Source organism: Tiliqua scincoides, chromosome 2, assembly GCF_035046505.1.
Source record: "Tiliqua scincoides isolate rTilSci1 chromosome 2, rTilSci1.hap2, whole genome shotgun sequence".
NCBI classification, from domain to species: Eukaryota; Metazoa; Chordata; class Lepidosauria; order Squamata; family Scincidae; genus Tiliqua; species Tiliqua scincoides.
The window spans coordinates 256,102,665-256,128,619 of NC_089822.1; the positions used below are offsets into that span (position 1 = coordinate 256,102,665).

Here is a 25,955-nt window from a genome sequence, read left to right on the forward strand (position 1 = left end):
GGAGGGGGAAGGGGTCCTTGCTATAGGAATAAATGGCTGGATAGATACAAAGCACAGGGAGGGATCAACGGAGGCTGGCAAACCAGGGGGAGGCATAGAAGAGGATGAAGGAAGCCCCACTGACAGCAGTGGAACTTCTGAGAAGACCCGCAAAGGATTAGGTCCTGAGCCTCCCAACTGCTGTGGGTGTCCCACCCTCCCACATGTCACTTCTGTCCCCTCATTCTGTCCATCCCTTCCTGCCTTGCCAAGCTCAACGCCTCCCTGTTGGTCCATGGCGTGCTGGTTGGCGCTCCTTCTGAAGGTAGAATCCGTGAATCGTGATGTGAATAGGGGAGGGGGAGTTCATCACTGGGGTTCACACAGAACCAAGCATTTTTCTTCACTGCTACATTCACTCAAATAGCAGCACAGCTTTGGTTTACATCAATGACATGAAAAAGCTGGTTGAAGTGAAGGACCTTCCCCCATCGCTGGCTGCAGATGGGATGGGAACATCAGGGGAGTGTCAAATGAGAACTGCACTGACTGTTCTGGAATTTGAAGCCCAGCACTTCAACTGCCTGAAGTTTCTGTGTAACTCTGCAAGTTAAAAGGAGGCGCCTGTATTGTTCATGTTCTGGAATGTATGGATTTGTGTTCCAGTTGACAAGCTGGCTGCTTCGTTTCAGCTTCCATAATCCCTCCCTTCTCGGTAGCAAGCACCAGGAAAGTACAGCCCTCTCCCAGGGATCTGATTTTCCCCCTCCCCAATTTCCAGGACTTCTCCTATGTTTGGACTGGACCAGTGAGGAAGGTTGTGTTCTTCACCTCACTCTGCACTCGAATGCAGGTCTATTCAATTCAACTTCCAGCCAGATATATCTTCCCTGCCTACACAATGTTAGCATCTGCTGTAGCGCATCAGACACTGAAGTAGAGTAAAATCCAGACATTTCTGTTACCAATGCACCTTTTTTGTAAAAGAAGCAGGCATTTGGCTTGCGTTCACAGAATGGAAGGTCAGAATGTGAGACCTATTTTTCTTGCAGCTTCGCAGAAATGCATTTCTGGGACCTCCTGCCCTTTTTCTTTGCCATTCATGAGATCAACCAGAATCCCAGGCTCCTGTCCAATGTCTCCCTTGGCTACAACATCTATGAGAACTATTTCAATGCAAGACTGACCTACGAGGCCATGATAGACCTGCTGTCTACTGGGCAAAAGAGTCTTCCGAATTACACTTGTGGAAGGAGGAATAAACTGGTGGCTATCCTGGAAGGGGCTGACTCTGCAACCTCCAGACAGATTTCAAGCATGTTGGGCATCTACAAAATCCCCCAGGTATGAAATACGAGCGGGTGGAGAAGGTGCCTGAGTGGGGACATATCTGAGATATACACAGTCATGCAGGGGATGGATAAAGTGGATAGGGGGATGTTCCCTTCCCTCTCACACAATACCAGCACCAGGGGACAGCTGCTAAAATTGAGTGCTGGGAGAATTAGACAAGACAAAAGAAAATATTTCTTTACCCAGTGTGTAATCAGTCTGTGGAACTCCTTGCCACGGGATGTGGCAATGGCATCTGGCCTGGATTCTTTTAAAAGGGGATTGGACAAATTTCTGGAGGGAAAGTCCATCATGGGTTATGATAGGTATGTAAAAGCTCCAGATTTTAGAAGTAAGGTACTTCAGAGTACCAGATGCAGGGAAGGGCACCAGGATGCCAGTTGTGTCTTCTGTGCTCCCTGAAGCATTTGGTGGGCCACTGAGATACAGGAAGCTGGACTAGATGGGCCTTCGGCCTGATCCAGCAGGGCTCTTCTTATGTTGTTATGCTTCAGACTAAATCTAAATGCACTTCATAGGTTCAGCTGAGTGATCGGGAATGGGACACTGCACACCTGGAGTCCAAAAACTTTAAGTGAAGTTGAGAGGATAGTTGATTTTTGTCAATGTATCTGGATTGTACTGTTTTTATTCTTTCCCAGCTTACTCATGCACCATGTAAGCTTTCCCTCCCTCCCAGAGCAAATAAACAGTTGTGACTGCAAACTTCAAACTATGCAATGAAGTCCTAAATTAGCTGGGCTGTTGAGCATCATGGGTGGAGAACTGAAGAACTCCATGGCAACTGTGTCTCCCAGAGAAATGAACTGCAATTGAACACTTCTGTCTTGAGAACGGGAAAGTAAACTTGTTCCCTGCTCTTGGTAGCCCCTTAATAATCAGGTGCACTCCTATGCTTGGCCGCCCTATTCTTGCTCCCAATAAAGAACACCAGAATGGGGGCCAACTGTGCTGGTGTAAAAGGAAGGGGCCATCGCTCAGTGACGGCACACTTGCTTCCCTTGTAGAAAGTCCCTGGTTCAATTCCTGGCATCACCTGGTACTTCTGAGAAAATATCCTCTCTGAAACTCTAGAGCAGGGGTGTCCAAAGTTTTTGGCAGGAGGGCCGCATCAGCTCTCTGACACTGTGTCGGGGACTGGGGCAAAAAAAGAATCACTTTACATTTAAAATTTGAATAAATTTACATAAATGAATATATTAAATATGAACTTATATGAATGAATGAAGGTCTTGCAATAGCTCAAGGCCTATAAAAGGCCTTGCACAAAGCAAGGCTGGTCTTTCCTTTGCTGCCGCTGCTGCATCACAGATGCGAAACAGCAAGCAGTGGAGGGAGCTCTCATATCACAGCTCACACGAGAGGTCAAACAGTCGCCCTCACGCTGAGAGAAGTTGCATTGGGCCAGTGTGGGCTTCAACAAATCTCGGGAGGACCAGAGGCTCATTGGAGACTGGGGGCTCCCTGAGGGCCGCATTGAGAGGCCTCGAGGGCCGCAAGTGGCCCCCAGGCCGGGGTTTGGGCACCCCTGCTCTAGAGGGCTGGTGTCAGTCCTTGTCAGGAATACTGAGCTTGGTGTACCAATGGTTTGATGCACTACAAGGTAGATTTTTGAACAAAGCATAGAGCTTACCTTCTGGCATATAATGCTAGGATTTTAACAAAAGCCCTTCAGTTTATCATATAAAGATAATATTACCAATGAGGTCATACTCTGCAAAGTCTAGAAACAGTATGTCACGACTTCTTAGAGTCTCATTGGACTTGTAGGGTAACTGCACAAACACAGCTTCCTTCCACTAGAGAAAACAAAGTTGTTTAGGTCAACAATGAAACAATCAACTCACACTTCTAGTGTCCTCCACCAAGACTTGTTCGCCACCTTCAGTGTCAAAAGCGATGCAGTGACCAAGTCCCTTTTGAGAGGATGAAGACCTCAGGCATCCCCTCAATCCCTATTTCAGTTATCTTTCTTTGAATGTGAACTGATACAACCATGAGGAATCAGTGATAATCAGTCCAACCTTTGGAGTAGGACCAAGCAGAGCCCTCCTGATGCCTGAGGTGACATGCCAAATATGGACCTCCTGATGAGCTGACATGCCACATATGGACCCCCTTACTTAGTGATCTGACAGCCTCTGCTTCTCTACTCTCCAATGTTCTAGCTCAGCATTCTCCTGCCTTCAACATTTCCTTCTCCTCCGTGTCCCTCTCTTTCTTTTCTAGTCTAGGGAGTGGAAGCAGAAAGAGGCGCTTGCTGTAGAGGCAAATAGGCGGTCAGAAATAGGCACCCCCTCCCCAAATTGCTGTTTAAGGCAACTGCCTCACTTGGCCTCATGAATGGGCCAGCCCTCTTTGGGATACAAAAGGCCCCATCCTAACTACCTTCCCCCCAAAATTGCAGCAACACCAACAGAGCATGCATTGCATCCTGTGGAGGGGCAGTCTGGAGGTCTCCTCCTGAGTAAGGGAGCATGGGTAAGCCTCCATTGTCCAGCTCTGTCTCCATGGTCCAGGGAAGGAAGATCAAGGTGGGGAGGGGATACCCCTTTTTGTCCCTTTCTGCCCCCTCATAACTTATGTGTCATAAATCACTAGTGAAATGTTTCAGGAACTTCAAGAGGGTCCAGGTTTTACCCTATTGTTATGTAGCACCATCAGTGCATGTGTTACTGTACACAGAGCATAAAAGACAGATCCTACCCTGAGGAGTTTCCAGTTGTGTCCCTGTAGGAGCCCTGTGACTTCTTCACATATAAATCAATGGTTCATTTGCTCCTATAAAGAAAAGATCTGTACTGCAATGATGAGAGCAACATATGGACTGCCTTTTTGCACACTCTGCACCAATCAAAACAATGGGCATTTTTGTGATGTACCAATAATATTTTGTTCTACAGAACGAATTCCCCCCCCCCCTTGCTAGGTTAGTTATGGTTTTGGGAGTCATACTTGAAAAGATAAAACTCTGCACTAACCTTAATGATGGGAATATTGTGATATAGGTACCCCTGCCAGTAGGGCAAGATGCACTTTTCCAAGTGGCTTTCCTCTTCTGTTTAGCAGGGCGAGAGTAACCATCCCTATTCACCCCAGCACAGTGATTTTTCTAGTGGCTGTTGCTAGTGGGGGGGAGGGGTCTGCATTTTTTTAGATTATGAGCCCTTTTGGGACAGGAAGTTATTTTAACTGGCCTATAAACAGCTTTGTGAACTCTTTGTTGAAACGTGGTATACTAATACTAATATTTTGCTCAAAAATATCAGTCCTGCCCTGAAAACAAAACAAAACACACAAACGTTTTTTTCCCTTGCTAGGTCAGTTATGGATTTGGAAGTCATGATTTCCAAGATAAAACTCAGTTTCCTTTTTCCTTCCGGATGGTGCCCAAACAAGTACCCTCTTACTTGGGGATTGCCAAACTACTCCTGCATTTCAAGTTGACGTGGATTGGTCTCCTGGCTCCAAACAATGACCAGGGAGAAAGGTTCATCAGCACCTTCACAGAGGTGATCAGAAAGAAGGGTCTTTGTGTTGCCTTCTCAGAAAGAATCAAAGCTGTGTTTCTGGCTACTGCGCACATCCGCATGAAAGCATTTCCGATGCGGGACCAAGTCAATGTGGTTGTCTGTCACGTGGACCCTCGGGCTATGCTCACTCTAGCAATGCTGATTAGTGCGTTTGGAACAGCCAAGCAAACTTCGGGGAAAGTTTGGATTGCAGTGTCTTTGCAGGACCTCAGTTTGAGGTTATCTTACGTAGTAGCCGATATCCAGCACCTCCACGGTTCTTTGTCTTTCTCAATCCAGGAACGCAGAAGCACACAATACGACAATTTTGAATCACTGTTTTCTGCCATTCGCCTGTTTGGGGAAAAAGCTTTTCATTGTTTTGATTCAAGGCCCGTGTTGTCTGTGAAAGGCTACATCAGATGCACAGAGAAAGAGAGAAGGGAGAGCTTGGCCCAGGATGTGATTGAAAGAGTTCTGTCTCAGGACAGTTACAGTATTTACAAGACCATCCGGGCTGTGGCACATATATACTATATTTTGGACTGATTTTGGACTGAAGATCAGCCTGAAGAAAACACAGGTCATGGTTCAGGATGTGGACTCACCTCCCTGCATTACAATCTCTGAGCACTCTGAGTGTTCTGTTCCAAACTCTGTGCTTTTGAACCAGGAGTGGACAAACCCTGTCCTGAAAGCCATTTCCAGCCCTCAGGGCCCCCCCCATCCAACCCGGGGGATTCCAGCCCCCCTCCCCCCACACAGTGTCAGAGAGATTATATGGCTCTCCAGACAAAAGGTTTGCCCACCCCTGTTTTATACTGTGGGAGCAGGCACAGCGGTGGGGGAAGGCAAGTCTCCACGGAAATACCCATGAACTGCTCCTCTCTGCACCTTGTCTACTGGGAGAGCAGAGTTCTAAAAAAGTTTGAAATGCAGTTTTTTCAATAGATATTGTATCAATATGCACCACCAGTCTGCATGGTCCTTGAAGTTACTGAAGTCCTTCCAGAGGAAGGAACCTTCAGAGTTGCATGTGCTGGGACAGGGGGACATCAAGATAAAACATCAATGTGTTTTTAATGTTCTGGAATTTATTGATTTGTGATCCAGTTTATACGTTGGCTGCTTCATTTCAGCACATAAATCTTCATTTGTTCCCCTCCCCCTTTTCAGTAGCAGGCATCAGAAAAGTTCACCCCTCTCCTTAGTATGCAGTTGCCCGCCATTTCTAGGACTTGTGCTCATTGAAAGACCTATTTTTATTGCAGCATAAAAGGCCTGTGTTTCTGGGACCTCCTGCCCTTCTTCTTTGCCATTCATGAGATCAACCAGAATCCTCGGCTCTTGTCCAACGTCTCCCTCGGCTACAATGTCTATGACAACTATTTCAATGCAAGACTGACTTACGAGGTCATGACAGACCTGCTGTCTACAGGGCAAAAGAGTCTTCCAAACTACACCTGTGGAAAAAAGAATAAGTTGGTGGCTGTTCTTGAAGGGGCTGACACTGTGATCTCCAGTAAGATTTCAAGCATGACGGGCATCTACAAAACCCCACAGGTATGAAATATGGGTGGATGGTGGTGGCTCATACTGTATCTAAGGGCGCAATCCTAACAGTGCCCTGCGTCAGCTCAAATCCCTTGCGCCAGTCCAGGAGGGTCACAAACATGCCATAAGGCATGTTGGCGCCACCTTGAGAGTTGGCTGGGCCGGTGCGCGAATGCACACCGGCCTGTGAAGGCTGAATCCAGCCTTCGTGCAAATTTGGGGAGGGAGCTTGGCTGACGCAAGGCTCTGGGGTGGGCAGGGAGGAAGCGAAGAGGAGGCAGGAGGGAGGCATTCCGGAGTGGGGGGAGGGCGGTCATGGGGATGGGAGGGCGGGGAGCGGAGCGGAAGGCGAGGCTGGGACCCGGCAGTTATGCTGGATCCCAACTTCCATTCCCAAGCAGCGCAGTGACTTCAAGCCACCTCTTGAGGTGGCAGAAGTCCGAGGAGACCCATTCGGGCTGCAGTCACTTTGAAGCCCTATCTTGCGCTGGATACCGTGCAGGCCTCCTGGACTGCCTGTCCCAGCTCAAGATGGGATTGTGCTACATGTCCATTTCATAGTCTCTATTGAGCGGTCAAGAACAAGCCCCTAAAACAGAAGCTGGGAACAAAATAGGTTTGCAGAGAACCGACAGTGTGAGTGACATATGGCTTTCCCTCCTCTTACACAAACATTTCTTTTGTATCTTCGGGACCAATCCTAACTGCGCTTTGGGCCAGCACAAGTCCCTCACGCCAGCCCAGGAGGGTTGCAAATGTGCCATAAAGCACATTTGCACATCCTCGGGAGTCAGCTGTGCTGGCACAGAGACGAGCTCCAGACCACAGAGGCTGCATCCAGCCTCCGCGACGACCTGGCGAGGGACAGTTGCATCAGCTGAGCTCGGCCAACACAGGGCTGTGAAGAGAGAAGGGTGGAGGCGGATGGGAGGCATTCTGGGAAGGGGGAGAGCGGGCAGAGGGTTGTCCCAGTGGCGTGCGGATGGCGGGAGCGAGAGGTGGGGCTGGGACCCAGCTGTTATGCCAGATCACAACCCTGTTCCCTAAGCAGCATGGAGTGACTTGAAGCCGCTCTGCTCTTGTCGGATTTATGCCACCTCTGGAGGTGGCGCAAGTTCGAGGAGACCATTGGGGCTGTGGTGGCTTACCCAGGGGTAAGGGGAAGAGTTTCCCTTTACCTGCGTCTGAGCCACTTCTGGACCCAATCCTGCGCAGGATACAGCACAGGCCTCCTGGCCTGCCAGCGCAAGACAGGATTGCGCTGCACATCACCTTTGCATCAAGAGGTTTGATAGGATTCCAAAATCAGGACCAAGCCAGCTGGAAGTTGCTGAGTGTAGACATCACAACCAGCAATTCCTCTTACAGGCTTCATGCATAAAAACAACAACAAAACCCAGAATTTCAATTGTCTCATTAGTTGATGGTTTTTGTGAATTTCTCTTTCACAACTTATATATACATCATATAAGCTTCCCCTCCCCAAAGAATTACTGGTAGCTTTACACTGCTTTATGGCAGTTTCGTGATGACAATGGGCCAAGGAACTTGCATTGGCCCATCTGCCACTCAGGACGGTGCCCTGAGCATCATATGGATGGTGAAAAGGTGTTCCTCCACTGAAGCAGCCTCTCCCAGTCCAGAGTTTCTAACAGGGATGGGAAAACCCAGCAGGGCTTAACTCAAGTTGAGTCGCTGAGTTACCGCCTCCGTGACTCGAAAAAGAGTCCTAACAGGGTCACTTTCCAAGTTGCCGAGTCACCCTTTAGTGACTCTAATAGACCGAAGTCAAGTCACCCCCTCCCCCAGAAAGCCCACCATGAAACAAATGGGACTGCTTCCAGGAAGTGCATGTGTCGGAGCTCTCTTTGAACACTCCCCTGCTGTCCCCACCCATCTGTAAAGAGGGTGGGAGGGGTGGAGGGACTGCGAGAGAGCCAGGACAGAAGCGGCGAGAGGGAGGAGACGCAGGAGCAGCAGCTGCAAGGCTTACCAGGACAACCCAATCCTTGGCAGCTCTACCCAGAAGTAGTCCCACTGCAAAGGTCATTCAATGCCATGCTGTGCAAAACGTGATTGCTCTGAACTCCTTCCCTGTCTCTCTCTGGGCTTTTTAAGCCAATCGTAAGGCAAGAACCCCCTTGGCTCTTCCTCCTGCCCTCACTCAGACAATGAAAACATCAGAATGCCCATCCTTTATTCAATGATCATTGGTTCCTTCCTTCCTATCAGAGACTGAAAAAGAGAGCCCAGCCCTGCCTGCCCTCTTCTGATCACATTAACCTTTTCCTGACACCCTGATGGAACTTCCCTGCTACTTGCCTGGTCGGAATGCTGGCCCCACAAGGTTTTCCATGTGGGGAAAACAGTAAGCAAGACACAGGCAGACTGGAGTCAGCACATGTGGGTATGGATACTGAGTCAGGGGGGCCCTGCCCCAAATCTTTTTCAGAGTTTTCCACGCATGTGATTCACAAGTTGCACAGTCACCCACAATCACACATTTTTGAGACTTGAGCCCGGGTCACTGACCCAAGTTCCCAACATTGGTTTCTAACCACAGAAACGTATCACAGTTGCACACTTGTATCTGACAATGAATACGGGTGCCTCCTGGACCACTGCTGGGGTGGGAAGGTGGAGTTGATCCCTGCCCTTAGTAACCCTCTAAGAATTGTGCCCTTATTCTGGATTCTTGCTCACAATAAAGAAAGCCAGAGTAGTGGGAGACTGTGCTGGCATAAAAGGGAGGGTCCATAGCTCAGTGACATGGCACCTGTTTCACTTCTAAATGATAGCAGATTCAATCTCACCCATCTCCTGATACTTCAGAGAAAAACTCCTCTCTGAAACCCAAGAGATGTGGTCTCAGTCAGAGCTGTATCCAGCTCTCGTCAGCAGCAGGCTGGAGGTGTCCTTGGGGTAAGGGGATATTTTCCCCCTTACCTGCCCGTGGGGCTACTCAGCTCTGCACCAGCTATTTAGCCACCACAAGTCAGGGTATCCGCATGTAGGCCTTCCAGGCCCAAGAGAGTGGAGAGGATATGGCCGAGGAGGCCTCCACAGATCCCTCCCCCCCCAACCTGGTCCTAGTCTTGGTCGTGTTCTGTCAGCCCCCCACCCATTACTCCCTCTCCCTGCCTTTTTTCCACCCTCTGGTGGCCACTCAACCGGAGGCCGCTCTGGTGGATACAGTGTTGGTGGGGCCGCGCAGGCCTCCCTGCTTTATGGCATGATTGTGACACTCAAAGCCAGCACAGAGGCCACTGTGCTGGTGGATCTCCAGGTAAGGATTGCTCTCTGAGTTTGAGGGCATGATTCAGCATAAGGCAGCTTCCTTCACAAAGTTCAGAATGGACTTTTTGCATTTATTCTAGGGTTTGAGCAAAAAACCTAGAGTGCAAATTTAACTTCCTTGTGCCTTAATGGTCTTGCCAGATCTATTGCAAAGAGATGAGGCAGTCTCAACTTTTGTGCTTTCCTCCACCTGTGGCACACTTTCCTGTGCCCTTTGAGTTCCAGTCTGTACTTAGGGGATAACACTGAGTTGGGGTCAGAGATGAGGAAATGTTTCAGAAGACTAGGCTTGTACATCAAAAATGTTTCATCAAGCAGTTGAACAATAGCGTTCAAAGGTAGCGTTCTCTGAAGTGCTACCTGTTCCACGCGCAGGGCCAGCTAGGCAGGCGGAGATCAGGGGTCTCAATGCGTGGATGAGACGGTGGTGTAGGGAGGAGGGGTTTAGATTCGTTAGGCACTGGGGAACGTTTTGGGACAAGTGGGGCGTGTACAAAAGGGAAGGGCTCCATTTGAACCAGAATGGAACCAGACTGCTGGCGCATAACATTAAAAAGGTGGCAGAGCAGCTTTTAAACTGATCCCTGGGGGAAGGCCGACAGGAGCTGAGGGGCATCCGGTTCGGGACTCCTCATTCCTATGGGATGAGGATGGGGAGGTTAGAGAACAACAAGACAAAGGCAGGGTAGGAGAAGAAATTGGGAAAGGTAGGGTGATGGGATGTGATAGACGGTTTGGCACAATGAGAGGATGCGGGGACAAAGGAGCAAATAAGCAGCCCATCCTGGGGCATTCCGTGTATAAATGCTTTTATGCGAATGCCCGAAGTCTACGAGCAAAGGTGGGAGAACTGGAATGTCTGGTGACAAGGGAAAATATTGACATAGCGGGCATAACGGAAACCTGGTGGAATGCGGAGAATCAGTGGGATACCGCAATCCCGGGCTATAAACTCTACAGGAGGGACAGGCAGGGGCGTGTTGGAGGTGGGGTGGCCGTTTATGTTAAGGAAGGGATAGAATCCAGCAAAGTAGAGATTGAAGGTGGGTCCGACTCCACCGTAGAATCTCTGTGAGTTAAAATACCAGGCTTGTGCAGCGATGTAATACTGGGGGCATGCTATCGTCCTCCAGACCAGAAATCTGATGGGGACCTTGAAATGAGGAAACAGATGAGGGAGGTGACAAGGAAGGACAGGGTTGTAATCATGGGGGACTTCAATTATCCTCATATTGACTGGGTCAATTTGTGTTCTGGTCACGATAAGGAAACCGGATTTCTTGACGTGCTAAATGACTGTGGCTTAGATCAGCTAGTCACGGAGCCCACCAGAGGACAGGTGACTCTGGATTTAATATTGTGCGGTACGCAGGACCTGGTTAGAGGTGTAAACGTTACTGAGCCATTGGGGAACAGTGATCATGCTGCGATCCGTTTTGACGTGCACGTTGGGGGAAGAATACCAGGCAAATCTCTAACAAAAACCCTTGACTTCCGACAGGCGGACTTCCCTCAAATGAGGAGGCTGGTTAGAAGGAGGTTGAAAGGGAGGGTAAAAAGAGTCCAATCTCTCCAGAGTGCATGGAGGCTGCTTAAAACAACAGTAATAGAGGCCCAGCAGAGGTGTATACTGCAAAGAAAGAAGGGTTCCACGAAATCCAGGAGGGTGCCCGCATGGCTAACCAGCCAAGTTAGAGAAGCTGTGAAGGGCAAGGAAGCTTCCTTCCGTAAATGGAAGTCTTGCCCTAATGAGGAGAATAAAAAGGAACATAAACTGTGGCAAAAGAAATGTAAGAAGGTGATATGGGAGGCCAAGAGAGACTATGAGGAACGCATGGCCAGCAACATTAAGGGGAATAATAAAAGCTTCTTCAAATATGTTAGAAGCAGGAAACCCGCCAGAGAAGCGGTTGGCCCTCTGGATGGTGAGGGAGGGAAAGGGGAGATAAAAGGAGACTTAGAGATGGCAGAGAAATTAAATGAGTTCTTTGCATCTGTCTTCACGGCAGAAGACCTCGGGCAGATACCGCTGCCCGAACGGCCCCTCCTAACCGAGGAGTTAAGTCAGATAGAGGTTAAAAGAGAAGATGTTTCAGACCTCATTGATAAATTAAAGATCAATAAGTCACCGGGCCCTGATGGCATCCACCCAAGGGTTATTAAGGAATTGAAGAATGAAGTTGCAGATCTCTTGACTAAGGTATGCAACTTGTCCCTCAAAACGGCCACGGTGCCAGAAGATTGGAGGATAGCAAATGACATGCCTATTTTTAAAAAGGGAAAGAGGGGGGACCCGGGAAACTATAGGCCGGTCAGCCTAACATCCATACCGGGTAAGATGGTGGAATGCCTCATCAAAGATAGGATCTCAAAACACATAGACGAACAGGCCTTGCTGAGGGAGAGTCAGCATGGCTTCTGTAAGGGTAAGTCTTGCCTCACTAACCTTATAGAATTCTTTGAAAAGGTCCACAGGCATGTGGATGCGGGAGAACCCGTGGACATTATATATCTGGACTTTCAGAAGGCGTTTGACACGGTCCCTCACCAAAGGCTACTGAAAAAACTCCACAATCAGGGAATTAGAGGACAGGTCCTCTCGTGGATTGAGAACTGGTTGGAGGCCAGGAAGCAGAGAGTGGGTGTCAATGGGCAATTTTCACAATGGAGAGAGGTGAAAAGCGGTGTGCCCCAAGGATCTGTCCTGGGACCGGTGCTTTTCAACCTCTTCATAAATGACCTGGAGACAGGGTTGAGCAGTGAGGTTGCAAAGTTTGCAGACGACACCAAACTTTTCCGAGTGGTGAAGACCAGAAGTGATTGTGAGGAGCTCCAGAAGGATCTCTCCAGACTGGCAGAATGGGCAGCAAAATGGCAGATGCGCTTCAATGTCAGTAAGTGTAAAGTCATGCACATTGGGGCAAAAAATCAAAACTTTAGCTATAGGCTGATGGGTTCTGAGCTGTCTGTGACAGATCAGGAGAGAGATCTTGGGGTGGTGGTGGACAGGTCGATGAAAGTGTCGACCCAATGTGCGGCGGCTGTGAAGAAGGCCAATTCTATGCTTGGGATCATTAGGAAGGGTATTGAGAACAAAACGGCTAGTATTATAATGCCGTTGTACAAATCGATGGTAAGGCCACACCTGGAGTATTGTGTCCAGTTCTGGTCGCCGCATCTCAAAAAAGACATAGTGGAAATGGAAAAGGTGCAAAAGAGAGCGACTAAGATGATTACGGGGCTGGGGCACCTTCCTTATGAGGAAAGGCTACGGCGTTTGGGCCTCTTCAGCCTAGAAAAGAGACGCTTGAGGGGGGACATGATTGAGACATACAAAATTATGCAGGGAATGAACAGAGTGGATAGGGAGATGCTCTTTACACTCTCACATAATACCAGAACCAGGGGACATCCACTAAAATTGAGTGTTGGGCGGGTTAGGACAGACAAAAGAAAATATTTCTTTACTCAGCGTGTGGTCGGTCTGTGGAACTCCTTGCCACAGGATGTGGTGCTGGCGTCTAGCCTAGATGCCTTTAAAAGGGGATTGGACAAGTTTCTGGAGGAAAAATCCATTATGGGGTACAAGCCATGATGTGTATGCGCAACCTCCTGATTTTAGAAATGGGTTAAGTCAGAATGCCAGATGTAGGGGAGGGCACCAGGATGAGGTCTCTTGTTATCTGGTGTGCTCCCTGGGGCATTTGGTGGGCCGCTGTGAGATACAGGAAGCTGGACTAGATGGGCCTATGGCCTGATCCAGTGGGGCTGTTCTTATGTTCTAATATTGTTTTAGTGAACTGGAACTGTGCCGAAATTGGAAATCTCTCCATTAGCTTCAACCTAAACTGAACCCATAAATCCCCAACGTAGTAACAGGCTCCAAGTATTTGGCTCAATCATCTGGCACTAAGAACACAAGAGCAGACCAAAGGGCATCCACTTTCTCAACCTGCTGTCTTTTGGAAGTCCACCATTGGGAACACCCTCCTGCTTTTCCTTCCTACTTCCTCTGACCTGGAGGGGCGTGAAGTCATTTACTGAGAGAGACATCCTCCATGAATTGTAGGATTAATGTTTTGTTTGCATCAGTAGCATAGCTAAAGGGGGTACTGCCGGTGCCTCAATGCACTGTATAAGTGGTCCCTGTCACTTGCATCAGACCCTTTCTGGGCAGTGACAGCAATGTACAGATGCTCGACAAACCAAATATCATCTCTGGTGCATTGCTGTCACTGCCCCGAGGAGCTTCCAATAATGTCCCTGAAGGAACCCTGTGACTTATTGACAACTAAGTAAAGGGGGTTCATTTGCTCTGTTGAAGCTGCACTGGGGATGCTGTTAAGAACATAAGAACATAAGAACAGCCCCACTGGATCAGGCCATATGCCCATCTAGTCCAGCTTCCTGTATCTCACAGCGGCCCACCAAATGCCCCAGGGAGCACACCAGATAACAAGAGACCTCATTCTGGTGCCCTCCCCTGCATCTGGCATTCTGACTTAACCCATTTCTAAAATCAGGAGGTTGCACATACACATCATGGCTTGTACCCCATAATGGATTTTTCCTCCAGAAACTCGTCCAATCCCCTTTTAAAGGCGTCTAGGCTAGACGCCAGCACCACATCCTGTGGCAAGGAGTTCCACAGACCGACCACGCGCTGAGTAAAGAAATATTTTCTTTTGTCTGTCCTAACCCGCCCAACACTCAATTTTAGTGGATGTCCCCTGGTTCTGGTATTATGTGAGAGTGTAAAGAGCATCTCCCTATCCACTCTGTCCATCCCCTGCATAATTTTGTATGTCTCAATCATGTCCCCCCTCAGGCGTCTCTTTTCTAGGCTGAGGAGGTCCAAACGCCGTAGCCTTTCCTCATAAGGAAGGTGCCCCAGCCCCGTAATCATCTTAGTCGCTCTCTTTTGCACCTTTTCCAGTTCCACTATGTCTTTTTTGAGATGCGGCAACCAGAACTGGACACAATACTCCAGGTGTGGCCTTACCATCGATTTGTACAATGGCATTATAATACTAGCCGTTTTGTTCTCAATACCCTTCCTAATGATCCCAAGCATAGAATTGTCCTTCTTCACTGCCGCCACACATTGGGTCGATACTTTCATTCACCTGTCCACCACCACCCCAAGATCTCTCTCCTGATCTGTCACAGACAGCTCAGAACCCATCAGCCTATATCTAAAGTTTTGATTTTTTGCCCCAATGTGCATGACTTTACACTTACTGACAATGAAACGCATCTGCCATTTTGCTTCCCATTCTTCCAGTCTGGAGAGATCCTTCTGGAGCTCCTCACAATCACTTCTGGTCTTTACCACTCGGAAAAGTTTGGTGTCGTCTGCAAACTTAGCCACTTCACTGCTCAACCCTGTCTCCAGGTCATTTATGAAGAGGTTGGAAAGCACCGGTCCCAGGACAGATCCTTGGGGCACACCGCTTTTCACCTCTCTCCATTGTGAAAATTGCCCATTGACACCCACTCTCTGCTTCCTGGCCTCCAACCAGTTCTCAATCCACGAGAGGACCTGTCCTCTAATTCCCTGACTGTGGAGTTTTTTCAGTTGTGATGAGAGGATTATATGGGTCTTCCATTCACAGACCCTACACCAATCGTTATTATGGAAATGTGATCTAGAACAATATTTTACTCAGAAATAGGAGTCTTGTTCCAAAAAACCCAAAAAAACTTTTTCTTCTTTCCTTGCTAGGTCAGTTATGGTTTTGGGAGTCTTGGTTGGAAAGATAAAACTCAGTTTCCTTTTTCCTTCCGGATGGTTCCCAAACAAGAACCCCCTTTTCTGGGGATTGCCGAGCTGCTCTTTCATTTCCAGTGGACGTGGATTGGTCTCCTGGCTCCAGACAATGACCATGGAGAAAGGTTCATCAGCACCTTGACAGATGTGATCAGAAAGAAGGGACTTTGTGTTGCCTTCTCAGAAAGAATTCCAGTGCTGCATGTGCATGGTGCATGGTGGCTTAACATGCATAGGTTTATGATTCAAGACCAAGTCAATGTAGTTGTTTATCATGCAGACCCTTCCACTATAATGCATCTAGCAGTCTACATTAGAAATCTTGAAATAATTACAAAGGGAACTGCAGGAAAAGTTTGGATTGCAGGGTCCTTGCAGGACCTCAGCTTGAGGTTATTTTACAGGCTGGTTGGTGCCAGGAACATCCACGGTTCTTTGTCTTTCACAATCCAGGAACGCAGACACTCAGAATATGGCAATTTTGACTCACTGTTGTCTGCCATCCAACTGTTTGGGGAAAAATCATTTCACTGTTTTTATTCGAGGCCTGCGTTGTCTGTGAAAGGCTGGACAAGATGCACAGAGAAAGAGAAAACGGAGACCTTGGCCCAGGACGTGGTCGAAATAGTCCTGTCTCAAGACAGTCACAGTATATATAACTCGATCCTGGCAGTGGCGCATGCCCTACATGCTGCATTCGCATCCAGATCCCTGAATCGGAGAGTGATAGCGGGTGCTGGCAGGCTGGTAAGTGAAATAGCTCAGCCATGGCAGGTCTCTATTGCTGCTCCCTGTGCGCTGAACAGCCATTCTGGAATTCCGGATAAGTGCACTTCTCTGAACCATCTCCACATGTCTGGTGGCCATGAAATTTGGACAGTTCTTCCGGAAATTCGGTTAATGAGAACCCGCCCCAATGAGAACCCAAAGTTATTTTGCCCAATCAGAAAGCCATCAACGGTTTACCGTTTAAACGTTCTCTCTTTGCTTCTGTTTATTGCCAGGCTACATGGAATGATAAGTGCATCAGTTTGATAAGTGCATCATGCTCAGGCAGCAGTCATGAAAGGCAACAAAATCAATCAGGACTGCAGCGTGCAGGCAGGAGGGATTTAACCCTTTATGTCTGTACTATTGTCCCATTGAATTAAACCAATGTTCAGACAGAATTTTATGGACTTCTTTGGTGGAAAACAGCATAGAGGCCTGCAACCTCCATCCTAAAGTCCCAATGTAAATTGTGTTCCCGTGTGGAAAATCTCCTGGCTGTCACTTCACTACACCCCGATGCATATCGATGCACTGAGTGTCACGTGCAGTTTGGCCCAAGCTGCTCATGCAACCAACCCTGCTTGACTATAGAGGGTCTCTCTCCATCGGTGGAGGATTCTTCTATGGTGTTTGAGGCCAACGCTGCTGTCCATCTGCTACGATCTGACCCTAGAGAAAGGCAGGCAGCCCGATTCTCCCCAATTCCCTGCACAGCAATGCAGCGGGGCTGGTCTGGGCTATGCTGCATCTCACTGGGGAGTTTCAGCATATGGAGGCCTCCTTGGAGGAAGGGGACATTTGTGGGGAGGAGGGCAGATTGTTCCTGGGAAGCAGGCTACAATGCAGTCATTTCCGCCAGCCCACCCCTTTCCCAGGCTGAACCTTTCTCCCCTCTCCCTTATCCTTTCACCCCCTCCCTGCCTCCCAAACCCTGTGTGATCTTACCGGTGGCAGCAGGCATCCACTGTCCGTCGTTGCAAAACCTGGTTGCTCGCTGCTTCTGACGACAGCCAGACGGTGCTCACGATTGCATTTGCGACAGCCTTAAAACTGCTGCTTACCGCTCCAGAACACTCATTCCGGCGGTGTAAATGCCCATAGGTTTGGGCCAACAGTCTATATGTGGAAACCCATCCTGGCAAGAGAGCTGTGACTGACTCCATCTACCTCTTTGTGCTTCCTGACTGGCCTGCAGCTGCTGAGACCAGTCTGCTCATGGCACATGGGAGGGTCAGTGTCATGGAGTCATGATGTTGTTGGCAACCTTCAGTCTCGAAAGACTATGGTATCGCGCTCTGAAAGGTGGTTCTGGAACAGCATCTAGTGTGGCTGAAAAGGCCAATTCGGGAGTGACAATCCCTTCCACACTGGGAGCAAGTGCAGTCTGTCCTTGGTCTGTCTCCCTGGCTATGGGCCTTCCTTCTTTGCCTCTTTGCCTCAGACTGTCGGCCAAGTGTCTCTTCAAACTGGGAAAGGCCATGCTGCACAGCCTGCCTCCAAGCGGGCCGCTCTGAGGCCAGGGTTTCCCACTTGTTGAGGTCCACTCCTAAGGCCTTCAGATCCCTCTTACAGATGTCCTTGTATCGCAGCTGTGGTCTACCTGTAGGGCGCTTTCCTTGCACGAGTTCTCCATAGAGGAGATCCTTTGGGATCCGGCCATCATCCATTCTCATGACATGACTGAGCCAACGCAGGCGTCTCTATTTCAGCAGTGCATACATGCTAGGGATTCCAGCTCGTTCCAGGACTGTGTTGTTTGGAACTTTGTCCTGCCAGGTGATGGAGTCAGGATGATGCTGCAGAGATTCACTGTCCACTTTGAGCCTTCCTCACTCATGCGCTTCTAGAACTCTTGCACTGGGCAGGGTTCAAATATTTAATACCCTTTTCTGTCTCCTCAATGTAGCTTCTTCCTTTCCTGAGATACTTCCAAGTCTACAATACTTCCATAGAAGGGGTTTATCTGGATGAGGATGGGGACCTGGTGGCCGACTTTGATATTGTGAACTTTGTGACATTTCCAAATCAGTCTCTCGCTAGAGTGAAAGTTGGGAGTCTCAAGAGGCAGAACTCTCCAGAGATCACGTTCACCATTGACCAGGATGCCATTGTGTGGCCCAAGAGATTTAGCCAGGTAGAGAAACCCAACAATTTCATTGAGCTTCCAAGGGAGTGGGGAGTGGCACACCCCTAGATATCAGAGATGGGCAAATCCAGTGTGGTTTGACTCGAGTCAAGTCACGAGTTTCCACCCCTTTAATTCAACTTGAAAATGAGTCTTAATGGTCAGACTTTCCGAGTCGACCAGAGCATTTTGGCGACTTGAAAAGAATCAAGTCCTGAGTCTTTTCCGTAAAAAAGTCATCTGCGGGGAAAAAGAAGTTCCTGGCAGGTTTGTCTGTGTGTGTGTTGGAGTTATCACCAATACTCCTTTGATGTCCCCATCTGTAAACAAAGTGGAGGGGTGGGACGAACTGTGTGAGAGTGAGGACAGAAGCGACAAGAGGGAGGAGGGTCATGCGCAGCAACTGGGAGGCTTACCAGTATGACCCAATCCTTTGCAGCTTTACTCAGAAGTAGTCCCATTGTGGCCAGTCATTCAACGAGCCTGCCGGAGCCATGCCATGAGTTTTTTTCTCTAGGAACCGGCTGCTTAGGTTCTGGGTGGCTAGGAACCACCTCCCCCCTGCCTTCTCCCCTCACTTGTCTAGGAAAAAAACCTTCATCCAATGATCACCAGTTCCTTCAGAGATGGACAAGAGAGTCTGTTCCCACCTCATGCTCAGTGCAAAAGGAAAACATTAACCCTTCCCTGCCTCCTGGCTGGAACGTCCCTGCTGCTCACCCAATCTGAATTATGGCCCCACAAGGTCTTTCACACTGCAAAAAAAAGTAAGTAAGCACACCCTGAAACAGACAGACTCGAGTCTGCATGCAGGGGATTCATTTCTAAGTCAGTGACCTCAAACTCGAGTCAGTGCCAGAGTCACTGACATGCCTGACCCGAGTGTACATGAGTCAGCAATGACATGCTGTGGCAGGCTGATAACACCAAGTCTGAGTGCCCACTGGGTCCTTTCTCTCTCTGTGGCCCATTTCAAGAGACAAAACCTTTTGGCCCTATATGTTCTATCAGATGACTTTTCTTTTAAGAGATGCCCCTCATGCTCTCAGACATCTGATGACACGTCCTGATTGAAGCAGCTCCATTATCTGAGGTGTTCGCAGGAAGGAGGAACACACTCAGTAGCGGACCTGCCCTCATTGCAACCTGAGGCAGGTCCACGATATGCCGTCCCACCAACAGGCCGTCCTCCCTCCAACACACTGCTCCCCCTCCCCAGGATGGAGCCTTGCACGACACTCAAAAGTGGGCAAAAAGCCTTCTGAGGCTTCTCCCACAGTTTTAAACAATACCAGTTCCCAACAAAAACTGGAAGTATTGCTTAAAACAGCAGGAGAAGCCTCAGAAGGCTTCCGTGTGCAGTGCCCATGGAACGGCTCGAACAGGCAGGCGGGGCGGGGTGGTATGCAGAGGCAGCAGTGGCGGGGGCAAGGCAAGCACACAGCAAGTGCGGTGCCCGTGGAATTTGCCCCCAACCCGCCCCAGGTCTGCCACTGAACACACTTTCTATTACGACACCTCCTTGTGGGGTTCTCTGCCTCTGTAAGTTCCCCTGGCCTGAAAGCCTTTCATAGTGCTGCAAAGGCCCTTCTGGATCAAAGGGGATTTGGGGGTGGAATTTTTCTTATTGTGCTATGCTGTGCTGCTGCATTTGTGTTTATTGGGTCTTTTACATGATGACTTCATGCAAGTCTCCTAAAAAAAAAATGTTTCTGAGTGATCCTGTCATCCGTTTCAACTCTTGTGAACCACTTTGGAGACAATAAGCTGTGGGTTTAAGATTATAAAACGCTAAATAAAACCCATAAAAAAAATCCTGACTGCAAATCTTCAGTAGAAATTCCGTATCAGAATGGCAATTCCTTTTGGAGGTGCAAAGCGATGTGCTCTTCGTGACCCTCTCCTCCATTCTCCTCAGGGAGTCCCACCACTCAGGCTTTGGCAAGCAGTGGTGGCTCTCTGAGCCATGTGATGCTGAAGCATCCTTTTCACTCCATCAAGTTTATAGGCACTCCCTTGTGGCCTTCCTTGTCCCTTTAAGAAAGAAATGTGTCAAGCACTTGCTTCTTCCCCATGCAACTGCGCATCAAAATGACAGCTTTTAAAATATGACAGGCTGTGAAAACCAAGACTGAGACTAGAGCTATGAGCTCCTACATTTCCACCAGGGTCGACTTTAAGCCAATTGGATCAATAGCTCCCAGTTGGACCCTGAGCCTAAGGGGGTCCTGCGCTAGGGTCATCATCTCTACTCTTGTATGCATTTTTATGTGCTTAGATCTATTTGGTCCATAAACTTACATGTCCTTTTTAAGTGCACATTTTGATGACTTTCCATTCCTATAGATATAAAGTCACAAATATATTTTATTGATAGCTCGAAGATTCTAGTGACCTTGGCTGTGAACCTGGGGCCCTGCAAAAAATGTTTCCAATTGGGCCCCACAGCTCCTAAGGCCAGTTCTGCTTTCTGCCTCGACGGTGGATTTCCATAGACCAAGCTCCTTAACTCAGGGTTTCTCAAACTTTGAGGGAGCTTTACTCCCTCAGTAAGTTCTTGTGGGGGAGGGGCTAGGGCAGCGACGTGATCCCCAGGATCATATCGCTAAGGGGGGCAAGGGGGTGTGCTTCAGACCTACTTGGACAGATGTAGGGCTGCAGCAGGCTGCAGGAGGTGCAGAGAGCCCTGCACAGCCCTCCACAGTGCTCCCCGAGGCTTGGAATCTACAGCAGAAGGAGGCGCAAAGCACTTCGGTTTTGCAGGGAGTGCTTTGCGCCCACTTCTATGGAAGCTTCCAAGAGCCGGGGAGCACTGTGGAGGGCTGCGCAAGGCTCCCCACATCTCCTGCAGCCTGCTGCAGCCCTACACCTGTCCAAGTAAGTCTGAAGCACACCCCCTCACCCTCCCTCCCTTCACCGGCCCCTTAAAGGGACTGGGGAAGCATTACCCAAACTGGTGAGTCGCGACCCACTAGTTTGAGAACCACTGCCTTCACTCATTTGTTTGATGTTCTTTATGTTCTGCTTAGACTCGGCCTCGTTCTCAGTGTACAGAAAGGTGTCAGCCTGGATATGTCAAGGCGATCAACGAAGGGCAGCCGGTTTGCTGCTATGACTGTGCTGCGTGCAAGGGAGGGACCATCTCCACTCAGGAAGGTCAGTGGCTCGAGGGGAAGGGGCTGCCCATGAGGAAGACGGCAGTGAGAGGATTCAACATTTTCAGGCCTTTGGCATCCCAGGCCCTGAACTGTTGTAAGCCAGGATGTGGCAGGAGGGGCCTTGATGTCCAGGCCTAGTGTGAAATGTCAATTAAAGGAACAGCAGCTGCACTGTATATGTGTGTGATTAGTAATCAGATGCACCTGTTACAGGTGAGAGTCACGTGACTTCGGGAGAGATGTGTGCAGAGTCAGGTAGGCTATGGTGGAGTGGTGCAATGCACCACTGGACAGCCAGTCAGAGTGGGTCACAAGACTATCTTGTGACTATGAGGTCACCCTACTCTGATTGGCTGGCCAATCTACTCTATATGGGGCAAGCACAGGCACCAAGGTGTGGGTTGCTGTGGTGGAGTTTCTGCTGGTTTGTGTGCTGACTTGGACTGTGCTTCTCGTGACTGTGACCTGCTGTATCCCTGACTTCTGGACCGTTTGACTGACTACTCTTCTGCCTGCTCCTTTAACCAATACCTGCTTCTGCAACAAGCAGACCTGTGTCAGCTCCTTTGGCTGTGTTTGGGATCACCTGCTTCTTGTGCTGTCTTCCTTCGCTCCCGTGTCACTTTGCTTTTGGGAAAGTAAGGGCTATCCTCCCCTGCTGACCTGACAAACATGATGCACCCACGTTTTCTTTTCTGCACTGAAGATAGTATCCCCACCGCCTGTGTTACAGGTTAACGGGGCAGACCCCTATGTGAAGATAGATATGAGAATGATACGTTTGGAATGGTGAGTCAAGGAAGGGATAAGTACTTTCTGCACAGCAAAGAAAATAATGAAGCACTTACATTTCAGTAGTTGATTCTAAGTCAGCAGCAAGAAGACGTCTGGCCAGTATCTGTGTATTTTGCCAAAGTGGAAAAGAGAGGGGGCTAGTTGGAACATTCTCTTGCATTTTGTCTGAGGCCCTGAGCCTATTCAACTTTCCAGCACTGATGCAGCTGTACCAATGTGGTGTGCAGTGTGCAGTGCATCCTGTTGTGATGGGACAGCCATGGAGGCCTCCTCAATGTAAGGGAACATTTGTTCTGTTACCTCAGGGCTGTATTGTGCCTGCATTGACGTGGGAAAGTTGGATAGGATTAGGTTCTAAATCAGCTGACCAAACAAGGTGCAATTTGTCATGGAATTTTTGAAGACAAGGCTTCTCACAAGCCAGCCAGTCGGAGGGCAAGAGGGTTGGACTGCTCTAGCGAACCAAAGTGTGGCCTTCACTCTATGACAGGGGTGTCCAAAGTTTTTGGCAGGAGGGCCGCATCATCTCTCTGACACTGTGTTGGGGGCCAGGGAAAAAAAGGAATTAATTTACATTTAAAATTTGAATAAATTTACATAAGTTTACATATACGAATATATTAAAGATGAACATATATGAATGGATGAAGGTCTTGCAATAGCTCAAGATTTATAAAAGGCCTTGCACAAAGCAAGGCTGGCCTTTCCTTTGCTGCCGCTACTGCATCACAGACATGAAACAGCAAGCAGTGGAGGGAGCCCTTGGCAGGTCACGCAAGAGGTCAAACAGTCACCCTCACACTGAGAGCAGTTGTGTTGGGCCAGTGCAGGCTCCAACAAATCTCTGAAGGGCCAGAAGCTCATTGGAGACTGGGGGCTCCCAGCGGGCTGCATTGAGAGGCCTCGAGGGCCGCAAATGGCCCCAGGGCCAAGGTTTGGACACCCCTGCTCTATGATCCTGAGGGATTTATTCTTCCTTGCCATCCACACAAGCCCAATAACTGGAAACCAGCCTGAGTTATGCTTGCCTGGCATGCACCCACCTCCACATACACAGATGAGTAAACAAGTCATGCAACAAAAAGGAACAAGTGGTGACTCAGGAGTGGGTAAAATTCAGAAGGAAGAGCAGAACATGCAGGTCTTAACTGCAGTTCACAGGATGATCCATGTCCTGCTACGAGGCTGTTTCATGGGAATGCTGGTGGCATAACCAGGAGCATTGACCCTCCCTCCAGATGGTAGATGACCATGAAGTGAACGTAGGAATCTTTGGTAAGGGGCGAGAAGGATAAGAGGGACTCAGACAGTGCAGCAGAGCAGTGAAATGGAGAGAAGAGGTTGCAGGCATGGGGATGGTGGTGACTCACCTCATCTCCTTGAGGGGCTGCTTCTCTGGCTATTGTGGCTCATATGCTCTTGCTCTCAAAGATATCCTACTTAGGCTGCAATCCTATCCACACTTTCCTGGGAGTAAACCCTATTGACTATAATGGGACATTTTTGAGTAGACATGCATAGGATTGGGCTCTTAACATCATAGATCACTTGATGTAAACATTGGTAATACTAAAGTCTCTCTTTTGCTTTTCAGATGCAGATCATTGTACCAGCTGTCCAGAAGATCAGCATCCAAACAAGGATCGAGATCAATGTGTCCCCAAAGTTATAACTTTCCTATCTTATGAAGAGCCTTTGGGAATCATCCTTGTTTTCTTTACCCTCTTCTTCTCCCTAATCACTGCTTGTGTTTTAGGAATTTTCATTAAGTACCGTGAAACTCCAGTAGTCAAAGCCAACAATCGCGACCTCACCTACATGCTCCTGGTCTCCCTCCTGCTTTCCTTCTTGTCCTCCTTTCTATTCATTGGTCAACCCCAGAAGGTGACCTGCCTTCTCCGACAAACTATCTTCAGCATCATCTTTTCAGTTGCTGTCTCTTCTGTGCTGGCCAAAACGGTCACTGTGGTGGTGGCATTCATGGCCACCAGACCAGGGAGCAGGATGAGGAAATATCTGGGGAAGAGTTTGGCAAACTCCATTGTCTTTTCTTCTTCCGTTGTTCAGGTGGGCATCTGCGCTGTCTGGCTGGGAACCTCTCCCCCATTCCCAGACTCTGACATGCACTCCCAGCTTGGCTACATCATACTGCAGTGTAACGAAGGGAGTGTCACCATGTTTTACGTTGCCCTTGGCTACATGGGCTTTCTGGCTGCTGTCTCCTTCACTGTGGCCTTCCTAGCCAGGAAGCTGCCTGGAGCCTTCAATGAAGCCAAGTTGATCACCTTCAGCATGCTGGTCTTCTGCACTGTGTGGGTGTCCTTTCTGCCCACCTACTTGAGCATGAAGGGGAAATACATGGTTGCCGTGCATGTCTTTTCCATCTTGGCCTCCACTCTGGGCGTGCTTGGTTGCATCTTTATGCCCAAATGCTACATTATTGTACTGAGGCCTGATCTCAATAACAAGGAGCAACTCATTATAAAACCAAAATATGTCATTTGACACCTGATTTTGAAGCCTTCTTTTTGATTTTGGCTTTGCTTTCTTGTTGGTGAATTTAAATACTTTCTGTGAGAGTGAACCCATTCCTAGGTACTATTGTAGCATACCTGTCCTGCCGATAATCTATGAAAGAATCTATAAAAAGTAAATGTTTAAGGTGCCAGAATGCATGTATGCCATTTTGTTTGAATAATTTGCATTTATCTGTGTTTATTTAGCTACGTTGAGTGAGAAATATACTGTGAGAAGGATATAAGCGCTGGTAGTATAATTGTGATACAGAGCCCTTCCTCTCGTTTTTTGGGGCAGTGATTATTTACTTCAGAAAGTCATAGTAATATTTTATGCTGAATTCCCTTGCATATATTATGCAAAACACCTACCTTCTCACCCCTAAGAAAGCAGGCCAATAGGAAATAGTCAGCAGCTCTCTCCACTTTAGAAGGGAGAGGGGAGGCAATTTGAGATTGCTGGAAGAATGTTCCGGTGTGGAAACTAAAAACTCCTCTCCTCCCCCCTGTGGCTTAGCTAGAAGGGGTACAAAGCACTAAGTTTTGCAGGGTGCCTCACTGCAGTGTGCAAGAGGCCCCTCCCCCTCCTCTTCGGAGCCATTCCAGGGTGGAGAAGCAAAATGGAGGTGTACACCTGGCTCTGTAGGGGAGGGTCCCTTTGTACACTGTGGTGAGGCTTCCTGCAAAACTTTGTGCTTTGCACCCCCTCTAGCTATTCCACTGAATCTAGTTGGATCTGCTCCTCCTCCTCCTCTCCTTCCCTGCACTGGAAATCTGGGGGAGAGATAACTCTCCCTCTATCACCCAGGGAAAAAGAGTATGGAAGAAGGGGCAGAGAAAGATAATGTCAAGAATTTTACTTTAAAAAAAAAAAAAAAGCACCTTCCGACTGGTCTTTGAAGCTTTGAGCCTTACAGTTCCAGCACAAACAGTGCAAATTGAAAGGAAAACAAGTGTTGCATTATAAAAAGAAAATCCTGCACACAACAGAGAGAGAGAGAGAGAGAGAGATTGGTTGGTGTAGTGGTTTGGGAAGTCGACTTCCAGCTTCAAATCCCCCCTCAGCCACAAAGCTTCCTGGGTGACCTTGGGCCAGTCACTTTCTCTCAGCCTCACCTACCTCAC

The 25,955-nt window shown here is 48.6% G+C and overlaps 1 protein-coding gene across 1 annotated transcript; it reads left to right on the forward strand.

Annotated features, from left to right (window-relative positions):
• The first annotated feature begins 345 nt into the window (after positions 1–345).
• Positions 346–24,819, forward strand: LOC136639067 (vomeronasal type-2 receptor 26-like). The gene is made up of 6 exons (XM_066613094.1): positions 346–1,323; positions 4,653–5,045; positions 6,171–6,407; positions 18,143–18,370; positions 21,391–21,517; positions 23,909–24,819. The coding sequence occupies exons 1-6, from the start codon at positions 1,042–1,044 to the stop codon at positions 24,817–24,819; spliced, it is 2,178 nt and encodes a 725-aa protein (XP_066469191.1). The 5' UTR covers positions 346–1,041.
• The last annotated feature ends 1,136 nt before the right edge of the window (positions 24,820–25,955 follow it).

What these genes read in the sequence shown, in the direction of transcription:
- LOC136639067 (XM_066613094.1), top strand. Translation starts at nt 1,042, where the DNA reads ATGCATTTCTGGGACCTCCTGCCCTTTTTCTTTGCCATTCATGAGATC. An exon ending in GGCCCAAGAGATTTAGCCAG is followed by an intron (nt 18,371 to 21,390) that starts GTAGAGAAACCC and finishes TGTTCTGCTTAG; the next exon opens with ACTCGGCCTCGTTCTCAGTG. An exon ending in GACCATCTCCACTCAGGAAG is followed by an intron (nt 21,518 to 23,908) that starts GTCAGTGGCTCG and finishes TTTGCTTTTCAG; the next exon opens with ATGCAGATCATTGTACCAGC.